Source organism: Malaclemys terrapin, chromosome 1 (assembly GCF_027887155.1).
Source record: "Malaclemys terrapin pileata isolate rMalTer1 chromosome 1, rMalTer1.hap1, whole genome shotgun sequence".
Classification (NCBI taxonomy): Eukaryota; Metazoa; Chordata; order Testudines; family Emydidae; genus Malaclemys; species Malaclemys terrapin.
Window position 1 is genome coordinate 243117678 of NC_071505.1, and position 19979 is coordinate 243137656.

General features: G+C 42.0%; 1 protein-coding gene across 2 annotated transcripts in view; it reads left to right on the top strand.

Moving 5' to 3' along the window:
• Window positions 1–6793: 6793 nt before the first annotated feature.
• GRTP1 (growth hormone regulated TBC protein 1) overlaps window positions 6794–19979 on the top strand; it is a 52253-nt gene continuing 39067 nt past the window's right edge. Inside the window, exons 1-3 of one of the 2 annotated variants that reach the window (XM_054011174.1) lie at window positions 6794–6896; window positions 9955–10106; window positions 15249–15407. In XM_054011174.1, the coding sequence (XP_053867149.1) occupies window positions 15302–15407 (106 nt within the window). In that variant the 5' untranslated portion in view covers window positions 6794–6896; window positions 9955–10106; window positions 15249–15301. The other variant, XM_054011167.1, reaches the window with a different exon arrangement.

A 19979-nucleotide genomic window follows, 5' to 3' on the forward strand; every position in this document is an offset into this window, starting at 1 on the left:
TTGCCTTGCTGCCGCACAAATTCCCCAGTGTGCTTTGATCTACCCTGCTTTGAAATGAAAGTAGATTAAAGTGCACTAGGGAGCTTTTTGTGCCCACAGCAGGCACCACAGGGACACTTAGTGCGTGGGAAGCTACTACAGGACAGATTTACACCCCCACTTGCCACAAAGTGTTTGTGGAGACAAGCTGAGGAAAGGCAACGGCTGAGGCCTAGAGTGGGTGCCTTTGGTGGGCCACAGAGGGGGAATATAGGTGCAGTTGCCCTGACTTGTGAAAGTGGGTGCATAATTGGTTGAAAGACTACTCAGCGTGCTGTAGCTATCAATGATTCACTGTCAGACTGGGAATGCATATCTAGTGGGATACCACAAGGGTCAGTCCTGGGTCCAGCATTATTCAATATTTCCATTAATGATTTGGATAATGGAGTGGAGAGTATGCTTACAAAATATGTAGATGGGAGGCGTTGCAAGAACTCTGGAGAGCCGGGTTAGAATTCAAAAGAACCCTGAGAAGCTGGAGAATTGTTTTTTAAATCAATAAGATGAAATTCAGTAAAGGCAAGTGCAAAGTCCTACACTCAGAAAGGAAAAAAAACTCAAATGCACAACTATAAAATGGGGAATAATTGGCTAGGCAGTAGTACTGCTGAAAAGTATTAGGGATTTGCAAATTAAATATAAGCCAACATGTGAGGCAAGTGCTGGGAGGGGAAGGAAGGGGGAGGAGTGGAAACGTGCAGGGCTGCCGGGGGGGGGGCGGGGGGGGTAAGTGGGGCAATTTGCCCCGGGCTCCACAGGGCCCCCCACGAGAATATAGTATTCCATAGTATTGCAACTTTTTTTTATGGAAGGGGCCCCCAAAATTGTTTTGCCCCAGGCCCCCTGAATCCTCTGGGCGGCCCTGACATGGCGTGCTCAGGGAGGAGGCGAGGGGGCAGGGGAGGAAGTGGTGGAGGTGAGGTGGGGGGCACGGCGGGGAGCTTGGCTGCTTGTGGGTGCAGCGGCTTAATCTGCAGCAAGGAAGATTTAGGTTAGATATTAGGAAAAAATTTCCAACTATAGAGTTAATTAAACTCTGGAATAGGTTTCCAAGGGAGAGCATGGAATCACCATCATTGGAGGTTTTTAAGAACAGTTAGACAAATAGCTTTCAGGAATGGTTTAGATTTACTTGTCCTGCCTCAGTGCAGGGGACGGGACTAGATGATCTCTCAAAGTCCTTTATATCCCAACATTTCTGTGATTCTATTCTTGCAAACATATGTGCTTAATTTTAGCATCTGAGTAGTTCACATGATTAGGGCTATGGTATTTTTCTTAGTTTCCCCACCTATAAAATGGGGATAATAATACTTCCCTACTTCAAAGGACATGTTGTGAGGATAAATTTTTTTTTTAATCTGTGTGAGGTGCTCCAATAGCTTATGGTGAATTCTATAGAAATACCTATAAATGAATACATAAATGTTGGGAAAAATGCTCTGTGTCTTTAATAAAAACAGTATGCGGGAGGGTGTATTCAAACCTAATAGAAAACCTTTTTTTTTTTTTTTTTTTTAAACTTCAAGGAAAACAGGTTTTGGATTTAACACTTCCTTACTGTGAACCAAATTATGACAACATTCTACTTGTATGCACAAACAAGAAAGTAAAACTGATGATAGGCAGCTAATGGGATTTTCAATCTATGTTTTAAGGTGCTTAAATACCTTTTGAAAATCTGTTCTTTCGGAGTCTCAATCTTTATGCTATTAAGTGCCCAACAGTGTATCTACATAGCAGCTGGAAGCAAGCCTCCCAGCACGGGTACACAGACACATGCTAGCTCTGCTCAAGTTAGCATGCTAAAAATAGCAGTTTGGACATTGCAGCACAGGTGATGTCACAGGCTAGCCACCTGAGTACAAGCCTGCCCGAGACCCTGGGTCCACACTCAGGTGGCTAGCCTGTGCTACAAAGTCCACACTGCTATTTTTGGCATGTTATTTCAAGTAGAGTTTGCATGTGTCTGTCTACCCAGGCAGGGAGGCAGCTGCACTGTAGACATACTCTTTGCCATCTAAAAATGGGATTTAGGCACTTTTAAACATTTTACCCTTTGTCCCTAAACTCTTTCAAAGCCTGCAATTCTCCAATCCTGCAAATACTCAAGCATGTGCATAACTTTTCTCTATTCACTTCAGTGGGAGGGACTACTCTCACATGAGTAAAGTTACACCCTGCTTATGCACAACCTTACAGCTATTTCCTAGATTTTCAGAGTTCACGAAGTCAAGGACGTTTTGCTGGGCTAGCAGCAAACTTTATATTTTCAGGCAAGCAGTTAAGAGGAATAACACCATCTGCTTCCCTCCCTCCCCCTTTCTTTTTATGCCTTTGGAGCTGAACCATGTCCATATTTCTGTGTAGTATGTTGTCTTTGATCATATGTAGGAGGCAGCCTCCTTGAGGATCATGCTGGGAGGGATCAGCTGTTTATCTCCTTTGTGAAATCCTATCAGCCAGTCTCTTCAGCAACCACTTGCTTGCTGACTCCACTAGATGATGTTTCTCTGGCAGTAATTGTAATTTTCTAAGAGCTTGCCTGCTGGAAAGTCAGGACTTGATTAAAAATGCACAGGCAGGAATATCATTACACTGCTACTGTTCTCTCACACAGTTTCTTAAGACCTATGTTTCAGGTGACTGGTTATTGCAGTGGGTGTGTTCTTGGTTTGCTCTAGGTCACAGAAGGAAGGAAAACGCCTCTTTAAGGAAACAGTGTGCTGCAGATTTTGCAATGACAGAGGGGTTTGGGAAACAGGGAAAACTCATTGGCTGCTGTCATTATTTTTATCTGGCTTTAGTCTGTTACATGATGGTAGAAAATAAGTAAATAAAAACTTAAGCTAATAATATTATCATATCAGCATAATAAAACATTGACTTTTACTGCCAATCAGCTCTTCAGGGGAAAAATAAAACACAAGCTGCAGAAACAAAGGTTACCAGACTTAGAGTTAAAAAAAAAAAAACCCTCCAAACCAATATAGGTGCCAAGTCTCACTCATTTGGAGGCAAATTCCCTCTATTTGAATAGAATTTAAGACAGCACTAGAAATCTCTCTCCCTTTTTTGTGAGTATTTCAAAGAGATTTCTCTTGCAGAAGAAATATCCTTTAAAATAATTTTAGAGGATGTATGAATCGTGTTTAACATTCAAAATATATCTGAAATATTGTCAAAATGACACCTATTCATACCAGTTCTGTGAGACAAAGTATAATGAAAAGATGGGAGGACTGACTTGTAGTTAAAGTAGAGGATGGGATTCAGTAGGTCTGTCTTCTATTCCCTATTCTACCACAGGATTTAGCCCTGATCCTGCAAAAACTTATGCCCATTGATTTTAGCATGCAGAAGGCTTTATAGGATTGGGGTCTAATTTTGATGTCTTGGTTTTTGGGTGCTAAAATAGGTACCTATGTTTGATATTCAGAGATGGTGAATATCCATACTGCTATTGAGGTAAGCAAGAGTTGTGGTTGCTCAGCCCCTTGGAATATCATGTCTTAGGTATCTAACGTTGGGCTCCCAAAATTGAGGCCACTTTTTAAAACATGACCCCCATCCTGCAAACGCTTATGCTGATCTGTAACTTACTCATATGACTAGTCACACTGAAGTTAATGGGACTAGTCACATGCTTGAAGGTTAGATCCTGCAAATGGCTCTGCATGGCCAGACACAGACATCTGCACCTCTGCTGAACCACAGCCACTTCAGTTGGGCTCTCTGTGGGCTGAGAGGTTTGCCCCAGTGTGACCAAGGGCAGGATTGTGTGGCCTTGTGCAATTCACTTAGGCCCTGATCCTGGAAAGACTTATGCAGCTACTGTAGGATTAAGACCTAAGAGAGGAGAAGAATTCATTGCAACTAATAAACTAAAGAAATTTTCAAAAATAACAATACATGTTTTTAAACCGAACAAAAAAAAAAATCAAATTAATATTACACAATTTTTTTTAAAGAAAAAAAAAAATGAAAAATCAGAGACCTGTTTTGGTTATTTTGTAAAATGCAATTGATATTTCTGCCATACAGGTTACACTTTTGCTCTATCTTTAAAACCTGCCTGCATACTGAACCAATCCTGCAAATTGTTCTGTGTGGGTGGGCCATGCGGAGCACAGTATCTAAAACTGCCCTGGCAGCTTAGGAGTTTCTGCTTTTAGCATCAGTGAAAGGCTGTTACTTAGAGTTCATCTCCGTCTGTGACCAGGGAAAAATACATAAGCCCCTTAGACATGATCCTGAGCTCACGCATCTCCTAAAGGGCCCAATCCTGCATGTTGGGAACTTGGCCACTAATAGTCAGGGAGCAGCAGTACTGGGCCGGAAGGCGGGGGGTAAAAATAAGGATGGTTTAACATAAAGTCCTTAGGGAAATGGCACAAAGGGACCAGGTGTCTGCTGGTGAGAGTTTTGTCTTCCACTCCAGTGGGAGGAGAAAAGGCCCACTGCAGAACTCCCCTGCTTTGCCCTACAAACCCTTGTTATTTGGGCTCAGTGCAAGTCCCAGTCATAGAATCATAGGACTGGAAGAGACCTTGAGAGGTCATCTAGTCCAGTCCCTTGCCCTCATGGAAGGACTAAGTATTATCTAGACCAGGGGTTCTCAAGCTTTTTCTTTCTGATTACTCTCCTCCCCCCCAACATGCTATAAAAGCTCTGCGGCCCACCTGTGCCACAATAACTGATTTTCTGCATATAAAACCCAGGGCCTGTATTAGGAGGTAGCAAGCAGGCAGTTGCCTGGGGCCTCATGCCACAGAAGCTACATTGCTCAAGCTTTGGCTTCAGCCCCAGGTGGCAGGGCTCAGGGCTTCAGTACCAAGTGGTGGGGCTTCATCTGTCTATCCTGGGCCTCAGTGAGTCTAATGCTGGCCCTGCTTGTCAGCCCCCCTGAAATCTGCTTGCGCCCCCCCAGGGGGTCCCAGACCCCTAGTTGGGAACCACTGATCTAGACCATCCCTGGCAGGTGTTTGGAGATTTTTAAAAGCAAGTTAGACAATCATGAAGATTCCACAACCCCCCTGGGCAATTCATTCCAGTGTTTAACAACCCTGACAATTAGGAAGTTTTTCCTAATGTCCAACCTAAACCTCTCTTGCTGAAATTTAAGCCCATTGCTTCTTTATTCCTGGGGGAATCCTGCACCACTGCGCAATGCAGAATTTTCCAGAAATTAATGTTGGGTGTGCATAATTTCCATAACTTCTCTCCAAGTCTGTTCTCCTCAGCCCTCTGGTGTGTCTCAGATTCCCTCAGAGCAAGACCTTGGTTGCCTTGAGACCCCTCTGGTTCACAGTTCTACTCAAGCCCGCGGAGCAGAGTTTTGGCTACTCTGTCTAGCAGCGTTGCTTCTTCAAGCATTCGTTAAGGAATCCTAACCACAGTAATTTACTTTGCTTGATTCTTATATGCTTTTTCCTCAAAGGAGTCACATGTCTTAAAAGCATGCCCAGTGGGTATGTTATTACTAATTTTACCTAATTTAGTGTTTTAGAAGGGGTTGGAGGTGGTGGTACCAAATGAACATCACCCCACCCCACGTTTACTCACTCAGCAATCATTCACTCTGGCTCTCTGCATGATGTACTTGCTGTAAGGTTGCTAAAACCAGGTTGACTTGTACTCCATGCTGGAACTTTATATTTACTTTTGCATGGGCCCATATTTGTTGACCAATAGGTTCAATATTGATCGTACATGCAGACTTTACCAGTCTTTTATTAAATTTGCTTCTGCTTAAAGGGAACCTGCTCCCAGGATCCTCTGCAGCCATTCAGCCATGTTTAAGTCATGTCAAGTTACACGCCATTCATTCAGTATGGTCACACCAATTTGGCACTATCCCAACACCCAGCAGCTGCAGTTCTTAGCATGCCCTGAAGGAGGGAGGTGGTGGCACACAAGAAATGCCATGGAAGCCTGGGACCCAGCATCAGGCTGTTTCTCCCTCTGGATCCCTGGGCTGTAGAAGGGTAGGGTCTGTGAGTGTCTGGGCTGGTGGTGCAGGAGTAGAGGGTGAGAGCGTGTGGGCTAGGGGTAGGGTTGCTGATGACAGGTATTTTGTAATAAATTATCAAAATAATTGAAACTAGTGATTATATAGTGTTATTTTGACAAAATATTTGCAGAATTTTAAAATATTGTGCACAGCATTTTTAATTTTTTGGCACAGAATTCCCTCTAGGAGTACCTCTTGTCCTAGCCTTAGAGGTTAAGAAGAATAGTTTTTCTCCCTCCTCTTTGTAACAACCTTTTATGCCATCCTGGGAAGGTGAAGCCTGCAGCTGCTGAGCCAGTGAAGTGCCAGAGTCTGGGAGCATCATCCTGCCCGCTCCCACCGGGATCTGCAGCCAAACTCCCGTGAGCCGCATGGGGCCATAGGTGGGGGTGGGTGCAAGGCTGGCCAAGTGCCGCGCAGCAGCGAGAGAGGCGGGGCTGGTCTCAGGAGCTCAGCTGCAAAGGAAGAAGCTCCGCTGCAGCGCGGGGACCGGCCAGGCACCGACCCCTCTTCGCCAGGGCGCGAGCCCGACCCTGCTAAGGGAGCCTGGCCCCGAGTGCGGGCGGGGAAGCGGGAACAGGCTGCAGCGCCCGCCCGCTGATTCCCGGCCGGCTGCACAGGAGTCAGCGGGCGGGGCCCGGGATCCCGCCCCTCGGAGAGTCGGGAGTAAGGGAAAGAGCAGTGGAGGAGGGGCAGGTGAGGCGGAGTCACTGGAGACAAGGGCTCTGCCCCGGAGGCGGCCCGGCCCGGCCCGGCCCCGAGGGGGTTGCATCGCGCTGCGCTGCCGGAGCAGCAACCTCCGCAACTTAGCGCTGGGCTCCCGGGGGCAGCAGCGCCTCAGGTGACAGCCCAGGTGGGGGCGGGCCGTGGCAGCTGCCTTGGCACTGCGCCGAGCGGGCTCTGGCACGGGAGCTGCCCGCAGGCTGAGGCCAAGCGCTGCCTCCCCGCGTGTCTCTCCGGTGTGTCACGGCAGCTCTCGCGGGGGAGGAGGAAGGAGCGCCCGGGGCGCCGAGGGGCTGAACTTTGGAGCCTCTGCTCCTTATGGGGCCGGTCCCGAGGAGGCGGCGGCGGAGGAGGCGCTGTTGCCGCCGCTGCTGCCCTGTGTGAGGAGCGCTCGCTCCCGCTGGAGTGGCCCGGCGAGAAACTCCGCTCAGGTCCGCACGCTCCGCTAGTGCTGCCGCCGCCGGGCCAGCGCGGCGCGGAACCGTCTCTGCCGGGGCAGCCCCCAGCGCTGCCCGGCCATGGAGGAGGGCGAAGGCGGCGCGCGGGAGCCTGGGGCCGGCATTCCCAGGTACACATGCCCGGGCTGGGGCGGGGGTCCGCTTCGGGGGGGGGTTCGTTTCCTTGTTAAGCGCTCCCGCCCTAGCGCTGTACTTCGCTCCCCTGTGTGTTTGGGTAGGTGCCGCGTGTGCTGCAGGCAGGGAGCCGGAGGGCGGGCGGGCGGCCGGGCTCCCAGCTCACTGCTGTTTGGAGGGAGATTCCTCCGTAGTCTGGGTTAAAGCTGAGGACGCTGGCAAAGGCTGGCTCTGTGCTGAAGGGCGCGTTTGTGGGTGTTTTTTCCCCAAAGAAATGGCACTTTCGCTGTAATTTTACTTATTGATCAAAATTGCCCTCATTCCCGTTGTTGCAGCTAGACAGCACCATTGAGATTTTCCTTAATAATTAGCAATAGCATTTTCACTGTGCTGGGTAAGCCCATGTTTTTGAGGTTTTCTCTCTTAGGGAGGGCTATATCACAATATATTGGCGCTTCACTGGATTAAATGGCTCTAAAGTCCCCCGCCCACAAAACCAACAAAAAAAAACAAAACTGAGATTAACATTCAAAAGCCTCTTACACAGGGACATATGTTCTGTTAAGATTTTCTCTTGGTAGATAACCTTTAATGCCCATAAAAATTGAAAGGAGGTGCAGCAATTCAAAATATTTTTTAATCATTTGCTTATTTATTTTTTATATTTAAACCATTTCTTCAGTTGGAAGAAGGAAAAAAAAAACGCAGGATCCACGAAACCCAACTTTCAGTCCTTGGAAAGAGATACTTTTTCTAGGTAGTGGGCCTTCAAAGTGGTATCTTTTCTATCCATTTCTTACATGAAATAATGAAGGGTTTGGGGCAAAGCAAAGTCTATGGAAGTATGACTTTGGAAAGATTAATAATGAGTAATTAAATATCTGTTTTACAAGACATTCTCCATAAATAGATGTAAAACAGTTTTGTATAATTTTATTAATGATATATACCTGTTGCTAGAAAGGTTAGAGATAGTAAATATAGAAATGTGAATATTAACTATTGTCAAACAAAGCTTAGAAGTGTGTCATGCCGTGGGGGTTTAGAGAGGATGAATACATTCCGAAGGGAAGTTTGTCAGTGTCATTCTCTCCGTTTCCAAAAAACCATTAGTGATGCACTGGAACAAAGAATCGCTTAAAAATAATAGATTAATGGCTTTGACATACATACAAGCTTCTGTTAAACAACAAACAAGAAAATTTTGTAAAATCAGGAGACCACCCAGGACTTCGGATAAGGCACAGTGCCTGTAGATGTGGGATTACCTAACTGTTGAGGAGAATATTGTCATAATTTTTGAAACCTGTCTCCTTCCTGCTTCCCAACAGTGAGACTGAATTATGAAATGAATCTGTGTTCTCTATCTTTATTATCAGAATCCTAAACATGACATGAGTGGGTTGAAGTGTTATGCTTTCTTGAATTGTCTTAATGCTGTGTGTATGAGTGTGAAAGGTTTCTTTAATTATAAAATTAATGAAAAATAAAATTAAAAAATGTCCGAATAAGACCATGATTAAATGATTAGTGACTCTGACTTTAAAAACTGTATTATAGGGTTCAATGTTTGTATCTGTCTCTGATTCCACATCAAATTTGGTCAGCATACAAATGAAAGATGACTTTTTTTCTAACTGCCAGCCCTGTAAACTCAGTGGGTCTGAACATCCAGTAGTGCTTCTTCTGACTCATGTATCACCACCAATAAAAGATTCAATGGGTCAAATTCTCCCTATGGTTACACCCGTGCAATTCCATATGTCATTATTGAAGGCTGGACTTGTGTAACTGAGAGCTGAATTTGCCCTCACAGTTGGAATTTAGGCCTTGATATCTTGCAAGCCGCTCTGCATGAGTGGATCCCTGTGCCCAGGCAAAGACCCATTGACTTCACTGGGGCAAGTGTAATGGTCCTTCCACACAAAGTATTTTGCACAGGTGGGATCTATCACCACTTCAGTTGACATATGAGCCAAAATAATATCCAATTCACTTTTCAATAGCCAGTGTTGGTTCTTCATTGCTAATGGGAATAAAAAATTGTAAAAACAAAAAACCCTAATTATTGTAAATAAGTACACCTGATGCCACACACACACATGGAGTAGATCTGGTGAAGGGGGAAATGGAGGCCATTACTATGTAGTCACTTTTCAGAGTGTTTTGTTTTAAATAGGTTATTGCCAAAAAGTTACAAAACATAGCACATTTTAAAGGTCATCTTTGTAACTGAATCAGTTATTACTAGCATAGAACTAGCGGAAAAACTAAATTTTTGCATCTTTGAACCATAGACTCTTACCTTTGCAATCTATATTCTTTGCATTTGTTATTGCCTATTTTTTCTGTATTATGAAAACCTCTCCCCAATTAGTTACAGTTTAAGCCAATTGTCTACAAAATAGATCTTCGGCTCTGAATCTCTCTATTGCCAAAAGCAATGAAGTCTGGCATGGACCATAAATTACATACATTCCAGTTCATTGTTTTGTTGTTCCATAACTGTTTTTCAGAAATACCACCAGAATTTACTTTACTAAAGCATACTTTTTAAATCTGCATGTGGAGAAATTTTGTGTACAATAACTTTTTATATTGTAGGGTTGATCCATATGGATTTGAAAGGCCAGAAGACTTTGATTATGTGTCATATGAAGAATTCTTTTCTAGATATCTGGTGATACTCACTAGAAGAGCAATAAAATGGTCAAAGCTTCTAAAGGGGAATAATGGGATAGGGAAAAGTTTAAAAGGTAAGTTATATGTTTGTATCTTATTGGACCTGAATGTAAATCAGTGTTGAGAATAGAACTTAAATTTAAATTGGCTTGCACTTGAGAACACAATACTAAATGTCTTTTCTGCTCTAAGTAATAACAGACTGAATTCAGTAATAATATGCAAACAAATGTGCTGTTGTGCTAGGGATAATCAATTTGATTTAAAGCTCACAAGGGAGTAATCCTATTTGATGTGTATCATAATATCTTAGTCACTATATCTATAATCAAGAAGGATTCTACCTGTGAGAGACCAGATTTTTTGTTACTATTTGCTTATAGTACTTTACATATTTGTGTATTCAAGCGACCTCATTAAAGGATAGTTGCATGGTGCAGCAGAAAGTATAAAGAACTGGAGATCTGAGTTCTTCTCCCAGGTTTGGCGAGCCATTGATTCGTTCTCTGACACTTTGCAAGTTTCTTTAGTTTTCAGTGCCTCCTTTTCCGCCATCTGTGAAAAGGGGGTTGTCTTACGGCTAAAAAGCACTATTATGAGCTAAGACTTAATCATCAAAATTTAAAAACAGAGAAAGTAAAATTAACAGAAGAACTAGGTGCAAATATTTGAGAAGATGTTAACAGAACTCTTAATTGCCAGTTCAAAAAAGCAGGAAAACCTCTTACAATAGCCCAGTGTATGGAAGTCTAGGGTGTGAAACTGGAGGGGGGAAATGTAATTAAAGGGAGTTATTGTGGGCAAGGAATCATGTGAGGCTGCAAGTTCTCTTCCTTTCCTTGTGGGAGTGAAATTTTTCTGTGTAAGCTTCTTAATTTTTCCCTTTGCACTTAATGATGTGTCCAATATGTCCTTTCTGGGGATCCTATTTGGAATTCTCACAATGGTGCCCAGCACAAACATTAAAGTAGCCTTAATATGGTTTAGTTTAATTCAACTAATCCACTTAAAAAGTTAATTTGGACTAATTTTCCTGAGTGTCCCTGGGTAGACAAGCCCTTGAATTGCACCTAAAACCTCAGAGGTGTGCTTCAGCACTAGGCTTCGCTTACTACTTTTTTTGGGTGTGGGGGGGGAGTTAATGCAGCAACAAAAGTAATAGCTCTTACTACAGTGTTAGCATTACATCATACTTGTAAAATCTCTGCCATTGTTTCTGGAATTAGGGGTTCCATTACATCTGATGTGTGGATGAAGGACGTGAAGCATAATGGCAATAGAGAGATCCTGGATGGCTGTTGCATCAATTTTTCAGTTACTAACTTTTTACTAAAGATAATCAGAATTGCTTACAGTATACTTTCTTACACACCTTTAGAAAGAATATGATCAATATAAAGGAATACAGCAGAGCTGAGGCAGTCTGTTTGGAGTTACTGTAAACGCACATTATAATGACAAATCTTCCATGCTCCATTGTGCAGTGACACCCCAAAATTGCTAAAGCTGGAAACGCTGGAGGAGGAAAGTGGCAGATTACTTTTATTCTGTAAAAGTGTTGATTTAAACACTTGCCCCAGGGTACAGGTACTAGGACCCACCATGTCTGTGGTATATTCCCATACTGGACACAAACATATATGGATAGTTGCCAGTTTGTGAGGACATTCTTATCCTTCAGGATCACTCATCCATTGGAACAGTGGCATGTCAGTCTGTTAATCCTCGGAACCCTTCATCTTCCCGACCCCCACCTTTTGGTTTCATTGCTCTGATGCTTTAGGAGTCTGAATTTGGTGATCCTGTAATGTCTATTCCAAAGACAAACTGATCATAATGCAAAACAGAGTGAGGAGTATTTAACTTACAGTTCTTCCATACAGTTCCTCTGAGAACCTCCACAACCCACACCCTAATTTTCTACTTCCCCAGGGAAGATCTGAGACCCTTTCAGAATGTGTAGTGTAGTTCTACTGGACCTCAAAGGACCATTTAATGTATGATATCTCGGCAGTTCCACGCCCATAAGTTCCCCAGGCTCCTAATTCCTATCATACTGACAAGAAGAAGGGATGTAATGCTAATTCATTAATTTGGAAATACAGCATATTTTTGTGCTGATTTGTTGCATGCAGATGCCTTGTGTCTGACATGGCATGTGTACATTCATAGTTCTGTTCTGCTTGAAAGAAAACTAATTAGGGTGCTTTAACAACTGTTCTGCTGTATATCCTGTTACCCTTGATCACAGAGTTCCAGAAACATGGGTCATATGAATTTTGATCATCATTCCATTTGCTCTTTTTTCATCCAGTATTTGCTACTACCTTGTTCCTGCTTCTACCTTGTTCCTCACCTTGTCCTAGCTATTTCAGTCCTGCTGTCTTTCATTTCCCCAGCCTTGGTTCTTCTTCTTGCTCCTCTTTTTTCTCTCTCACTCACACTCCCATTACCTGACAAGTTTTCTCCTTCCTGCCTTCTTCTCCCCTGCCCCCCAGCTGTTCTGTTGCAATCTGTGCTTTCTTTACAGTGTCGCAAGTCAGCTTGCTGCTTTGATTCATTTACAGCTGGTCAACAAGCACCAGAGGTGCAATACGAGAGCCTTACGTGACCACTGAAAGTTACTTTAATTCCCACCTACAATGTGCCTGTGTAAGAAATTCAAGTAACCTACTTGCTGCTGGAAACAACTTGTAGCAGAAAGTACTTACTGTAAACCTTATCAGCCTTCTGATGCGAATGCACTAAGCTGCTGTGGGTTGGAAAAGGGTCTGCAGTTTGTGGACATACAGCATATTTGTGAAACCAGATTCTATAATTTGTAACCTGTCAGAAATGTCATATCAAAGGCTGAATGAATGCACAGGCTTCTCCTGTGTGTTTCCACTTTGTAGCTTGTTGTCCCGACTGGATATGGCATGCTCAGATGTGAGGTATTTGGACATGGTTTCAATTTTTCTTCTAATAATTTTAGAAGTGAACTAGAGTAATTTTCAAAATCCTATTAAACCGAATACAGCTGTACATTCCAAATTACAAATGGACTAGATTTCAGGTTGGCAGCATCTTTTCACTAGTGTTATACAGACAACATACCTTGTTTAAAGGTTTTTTCATTTATTATACAAGTGGGCAGGCTCAGTTTAAACTGAGATTACATGTACTGCTGTTCATGCAAATGACACCAAGTGTGCCATCAACCTTGATAGTCCGTGGAGCATTGCGTGGATTCAGGGGCCTGCTCTTCTGGAGTCTTTTGTGGGATCAGGACCTTTGGATTAGTTTGCAGTCTGAGTCCGGTGAGGGAGGAAGAATCATGCAAGATGTAACTTCTTTTAAGGAGCATTACAAGTATTGTAATTGGAGGATATTCTACTCTATGAAATGTTCTTGTGTTTTTTCTTAGCCTGCCTCCCAGTCACTTTCCTATCAACTATAGAAAATAATACTTTGGAAAATTATAACTAACCTTTCTTTTTAGAGCTCCTGTATCACCTCTGTAGGCTGGGTTTCTCTTGGATGATGGTGGGCAGTTCTTGCTTTATTTTAAAATCCACTATGTTAGGCATTATAATGACATGAGGGAGGCAGCACTGTAAAAAGGCTCTGATGTGTAGTGCTAATATTTGCAGAAGAACTTGCCTTGTTTGTAACTGAGTTTGGGGGTATGTGGTCAACAGTATATCCCTTATACTTGGGCTTTCTCATTGAAAGCCTAAGGACATTTGTTGTCATGAGGACAGTGACACTGAGGAGTAATGAGAGTATGTTAAGCTGCAGGGCTGCTGTCCCCTTGTACTGGATACCAAAGTCAAAGGCTTGTCCCTGCTTCCTGCATTTGATTTAGATTTATGTTTGATGCTGGCTAGGCTTTCAGAGTAAATAGTTATGCCAGGAGCAGACCAGTTACAAGGGGGAGTACATTTTTGGAATAATCCTTTTAAGAAAAAGGCATAATATTCATTATGATAAAACCAAATAATCCTCAACCTAACAAGTGAGTACACTTTTAGGGGCATGCATAGATTCTTTCACATATACATACCTCTTGGCTTAGGCAGGGCTAATCACTTGAAATTAGGTAGTGCAGGACATATCTACAGTATTTCTTGAGCTTCATGATTCACAGTGGCTTTTAAATGACGTGGCTGGTATTTTAGGAATACCACTTCTGAGCAGCAGGTGTTTGTGAGTATTCAGATACCTTTCCTAGGAGGCAATTACTTTAGCTATTCCTGTGTTATTGAATCTTCCTGTAAGCTTGTATCCTTGTTGCTCATGCTTAGGTGTGTGTTAATAAGAGAGGACATGGTGAAGAGGTATTAAAAGGATACTGGCATGTAGTTTAGACCTATAATTTGATGCCCATTAACGTGGTAAGAATCTGAGGGTGGGTGGAGTGTGTGTGTGACAGGGAATTGGTCTGGATTTATAAAAACAAAAGCCTCTCCAGCTATCATGTGAAAAAATCCATTGTTTCTCTCTCATTCCTCCTGGCTCTCCAATAGGGTCATTCAGACAGTAGCCACTAGCCCTGAGTGACTAAATATGCACTTGCAGGGTCTAGTGTTTCTATTACTGGGCTTTGCAGCAGCACTAGTGAACTGCCAAACCCTAATCCCAGATTCATGCTAACCACCTTAGTGATACTGATGCATAATCAAGCAAACAAAAAACCACAATGTCAACGTCCTGTTAGACATACAAGGAAAGAAGAAAAATCAATATTTGACAAATGAAAAAAGAAAAAAATCAATGGAAAAACCATTTATTTTCAAATCTCCATCCAAGAGAACATCACAATGAAAAGGGAGGGGGGAAAATTAAAACTCTAATGTACTGGATAGTGTTCAGCTGATCATAATTCACTCTCCCTGTAGTATGTATACATTAAGTCTGTGGAAAAGGACAGCTTTATGATGAATTTGTGGAGTCACTGGAAACCACCTGCTTAATTGTGTGTTTTGTGGGAGGGGAGATTGGGGTTTTGTGTGTGTTTGTGGCTGTATTTTGACACTGAGTATAGTACAGTATATTCTGGCCACTGAAATTTGCTGCATACTCAATAAGTAAATGTTTGTCTTCACTTTTGGCCTCTTACGTGGAGGAGGGAGGAAGCATTGTAATCAATGAATGCTTGTCAAGAGTTCTCCTAGAACCTCTCAACTTCCTGTTTGTTTCCAGAAGAAAATAACTTTTTGTTTGTTGCATTGCAGTGAAGAGATATATCAGAAAAGGCATTCCCAATGAGCATCGTGCGCTGATCTGGATGATTGTAAGTGGAGCGCAGGCCAACATGGAACAAAACCCTGGATACTATAATAAACTACTTGAGGGAGAGAAAAGTGACACACTGGTGGAAGCAATCAAGACAGGTTATGTCCTAATGTTTCTACATATAGTCAATAACTATGTATTGTTAAGTAAGAGTGACATTAAATTGTGTGTGGCAGTAAAGCTGTATTTCTGTAAATGTTTAGTAGTGGTTTAATAATGATTAATGTGAAAACTAGAATAGCCACAAATTCTGTAATAACACCACTCTCTTGAGACTCAACAATGCTCCTTCCAAACTTAAAATGAATGGCCGGGTGGTGGTGGTAAGTAGATTGCGGTTACTTGATATTCAGACTGATCCAACTGTAATAATGACATTTTTCTAAAGAAGCTGACACACAAATTGGCACAGTTCTGTGATTGTTTCATTGTGCACTGCTGTCCTCGGTGTCTGCACAGCTCTAAAGTTGTTTCATTAGGATGACAGATCCAGCAGGCATTCTTTTTCTTTTTCATGACTATTGAAAGTATCAGGTGCTTTAAGTTAGGGTTGTACCAAATTTTATCTTAGAAATGGGTAATTGACTTAACTTTGTAGCAACTTTGTCCTTGGAAAAAAAGTTATTTGGCCAGCTTTCAATTTTAAAACAAAATATCTGCAGCAGCTTGTGGGAGTTTTGCCTTACATACCTGAGTAAGGCATTTTGGAACATGCATTTTCAGACTCCTGCAGGAAGAATGTCCAGACCAGAAATCATCAAGCTTCAGTATTCCCATGCTGAACTGTGAGCTGCAGTTTAGGGATGTGTAGAGGGAGCAACTAAGATGATTGTCCAAGGTCAGCCTGACCAGTGGCCTCTAGAGAGCGAAGGCAATGAGAGCAATCCCTCTGCAATGCTAGGCAGTAAAACCAGGGACCTCACCAGCACAGCTGGTGACTGGTTGGCTAAGTCAGTCTGTGAAACAAAGCGCTGTGTTGGGATGAGGGGGAAAGGGAACACAAGTGAGTTATAGGAAGAAATAAGGAGGGAGGAAAAGACTAACGGGGAGAATTGGAGATAATGGGAATTAAAATGAATAGTGAATAAGGAACTGAAAAAACAGATTAAGCTGCGAGAAGAAGAGGAGAGATGGTGAGGGTGGAGTGTCCCAGAGCTTGGGCTCCAGCCTGAGGCCAACCGTCTGTACAACAATATTTAGCACCAGAGCCCAAACCCAAGTCAATTGACCCAGCCCAGTGACAGCCGTGCCATGGTCTTTTATCTCTGTGTAGCTGTATAAGAAATAGAAAACAATATTGTTAGAGGTGAAAGAATAACATGAGCATATGTGAGAGCGTAGGAAAAAAATAAAGATTTACGCAATTTTTAAATTTCGTGAAACTTTGTGTTCCTGTCCATTATTCAGATATTTGGCTTCATCTGAATGCCATTTCAGTGTAACTTGTCAGTTTAATTTTAATATTCAGCACATTCCTGCTTTATATTAAATATTTCTAATGCTGCGATAGATTTAAAAGGTAAAGTAAAGAAAAATATGTAATCTTGTTAGTATTCGCTTCACAAATCTGCAATTTGTGTGATTCTCTCAAAATCTTCTGGCAGTCATGCTCCATAAAGTGCTGTAGTTTTAGCACTAAGGTAATAGTTTTACCTAAGATACTTCTATTAGCACCATCAAAGCAAGGAAAATTAATCTGAGAATCTCATTTTAATCATTACCACAACTTGACGATGGCAACAAAATTAGGACCTAAAGGTTCAAAGACAAGTAGAAAGAACTCCAAACTTATTATGTTTAAAAACTCATGATTTTGAGGGCCTGACTCATGATTTTTGAATGCTTGTGGTTGGCAGTACTGCATTGGAGGAAGAAATACAACAGTATATTTTATTATTTCTGTAAATGCAGAAATAATGCACATGCAGCCTACTATACTAAATATTATAGACATGTTAAAAGACACTTTCTGCTCATGAAGAGTCTACAGTTCTGGTAGACAACCTACAAATAAGATTGCCAGGCATCCAGTTTTTGAGCAGAACGCCGGGTCGAAAAGAGACCCTGGCAGCCCCGGTCAGCACCTCTAACTGGGACGTTAAAAGTCCGTCAGCAGTGCAGCGGAGCTAAGGCAGGCCCCTGACTGCCCTGGCTCCGTGCAGCTCCTGGATGGGACTGGCATGTCCCTCTGGGTCTTAGGCACAGGTGCGATCAGGGAAGCTCTGCGCACTGCCCCCGCCCCGAGTGCCGCCTCCGCAGCTCTCATTGGCCGGGAGCCGTGGCCAATGGGAGCTGCGGGGGCAGCGCCTGTCGGCATATGTCAGCTCTAATCTCTCCAGCAATTTCCAAAGTATACTTTAATAAACTTATTCTGATTACATGACAAAAAGCCAGCATCCTAGAGATCCCCTGACCTGCTTACTTAATGCTCCAGTAAAGGATCAACATTTTAAACAGAACAACAAATTCCCTTTTTGTATTGTTAGTAATAACATTTTATATCCCACTTTATTGGAAAAATGTGTGTGGTTTTGTAAAATATGGATTGTTTTTGTGGTGGAAAAGCTTTCACATCAAGTACGTTCACAAGAGGATAGGTATTTAGGAATTTGGTCACTCTTTTTAGCATACTCAGAGGAAAAGGGCTCCTCAGCCAGCAAGCCAGAGTCTTTAGCCTGGTTCTTTGTATATTAACCTGATCCCAAATAAGTAATCAGTAATGTGTAGTGTGTGAACATTTTATTGTAACTTTACTGTAAGAAAGATTAAAAAAAAAAAAAGTATTCTGATTATGCAGATACCACACTTTCTGCCAACAGAAACAAAACAAGTTTTCTGTAGCCTATAACTATCAGACTGTCACACAAGCTTGTTAGGGTTATTGGTCTCCTTGATTTTTAAATTTGCATGGGAGTGAATTACAGTATTTCCCTGTCCTATGACTCCATAACTGATTTATTGATTTTAAAAGGAAGAAGTGGTGATTAGGCCAATGAATTTATCTTGGCTGTGAATTCCCTGGCACAAACCATGATTTTTACGGGTTTTCTTCTCATAGATTCTCTCAGTTTTAAGCTTTTTGTCATGGAAGCCAGTCATAACAAACTGTTTCCTTTAAGAAGGAAAAGCACTAAGATAAAATATCTCCTAGGATGTACAGAGGTCAGGCATATCTGTGTGGGATGCTATAGTTAGACTTGCTTGTTCAAACATTTTGGTTATGTTTAAATAATTTAGTGTGGCCTTGGATATTGACCACCATAAAAGTGAAGTTGCTTTTGTTGTCATTTTAAATTAAATCCAGCTGCCAGAATATTGACCAGTTTTTGCGTAGTGGCCTCTATTTTCCAAAAGCGAGTAGTGATTTTTAGTTGTTCAACTTGAGACCTCTTAAAGTGGCTTGATTTTTCAGAAAGTGTGAGACTTTTTTTTGCTAATTTAGGTTGTGGGTCCTTAAAGCTGAGTAGGTGATGATTAACTTGATTAAAGGGACAGAATCAGTTTAAAAATCTGTATGGATGAATGTGCACTGTGCTCCAGAGAGCAATAAAGATCCTGCAACAAATTGATGGTGTGTGTGTGTGTGTATAATATGTGCGATTACACATAGATGCATGTGCTCATACACCCATGAGTTTGCATGTGTAATTATATATTCATTTAATGTATACAAACTGCCTTATTTGCCTAATTAGCCCTGAAAAGTTAAATTTATTTTTCACTATTCGTGCTGCTTGTTGTTGTCCTGCTTTTCTCTCTGTTAAAACAATGAAAGTGTCTAGAAGTGGATTAAATACTAAAGTGAAGTGGTCTATTGTTTAATGTGTATAGCAAACATTGCAGAAAACAGGTTTAGATTTTTCCATTAGAATTAAAATAAAAAAAAAGGAGATTTTTATTTCCTTTAAAGTCTTGAGCATATTTTCATAGAATTAAATTTTGGACCAAATTTGACCGGACAGTGGCTCTTTAAGAAATTACTGCTTTGAAATTGTTTAATCACAGATCAAATGTAAAGACTAAACTTGAAATACATGGATAGGCATCTCTGCTTTCTTTGACAAATCTCCTTCTGTATGACCTTGCATGAGTAAAGAAGCAGATTTTTTTTCCAGGATGTGACAATGTGTAATTGCATGCGCATATATATATATATATATATATATATATATATATATATGCTAGAGTCAAACATAACAGTCAAACAGTTATGAGAATAGAATCTTTTAAAAATGAACTGTTTAGGGCTAATCCACATAGATAAGTTCAGCAAAGGACAACTCTGATTCATTGAAAACTAAACCGATCTGTTGTGAGACTATCCCTTCCCAGCGCTGCAGCTAATACCTTAGCACTGCACTAGATAAATTCGGTACATGGTGTGTTAGTTTAAATTGCTGAAGCGGGTTATGTGAAATGTAATCAATTCCTGGGATTTGCCCATAAATCAGTCTCTGCCTAGAATCCTGCTTGAGACTGTAAGTCACCCCTAGCTCAGAGAGGTCATTCTTTCTAGGAATGGATCTCTTTTGAATGTAGGCTAATGAACTAAAATAGGGTGTTGAGGTCGTTTCTTGCTAACTTCCTCTACTAGACTCCTTTTCTCTGAGCCCATGGTCAGATTTCAGTTGTACATCTTACAAGTCTAAGATTTATTAAGGAGCATGGCA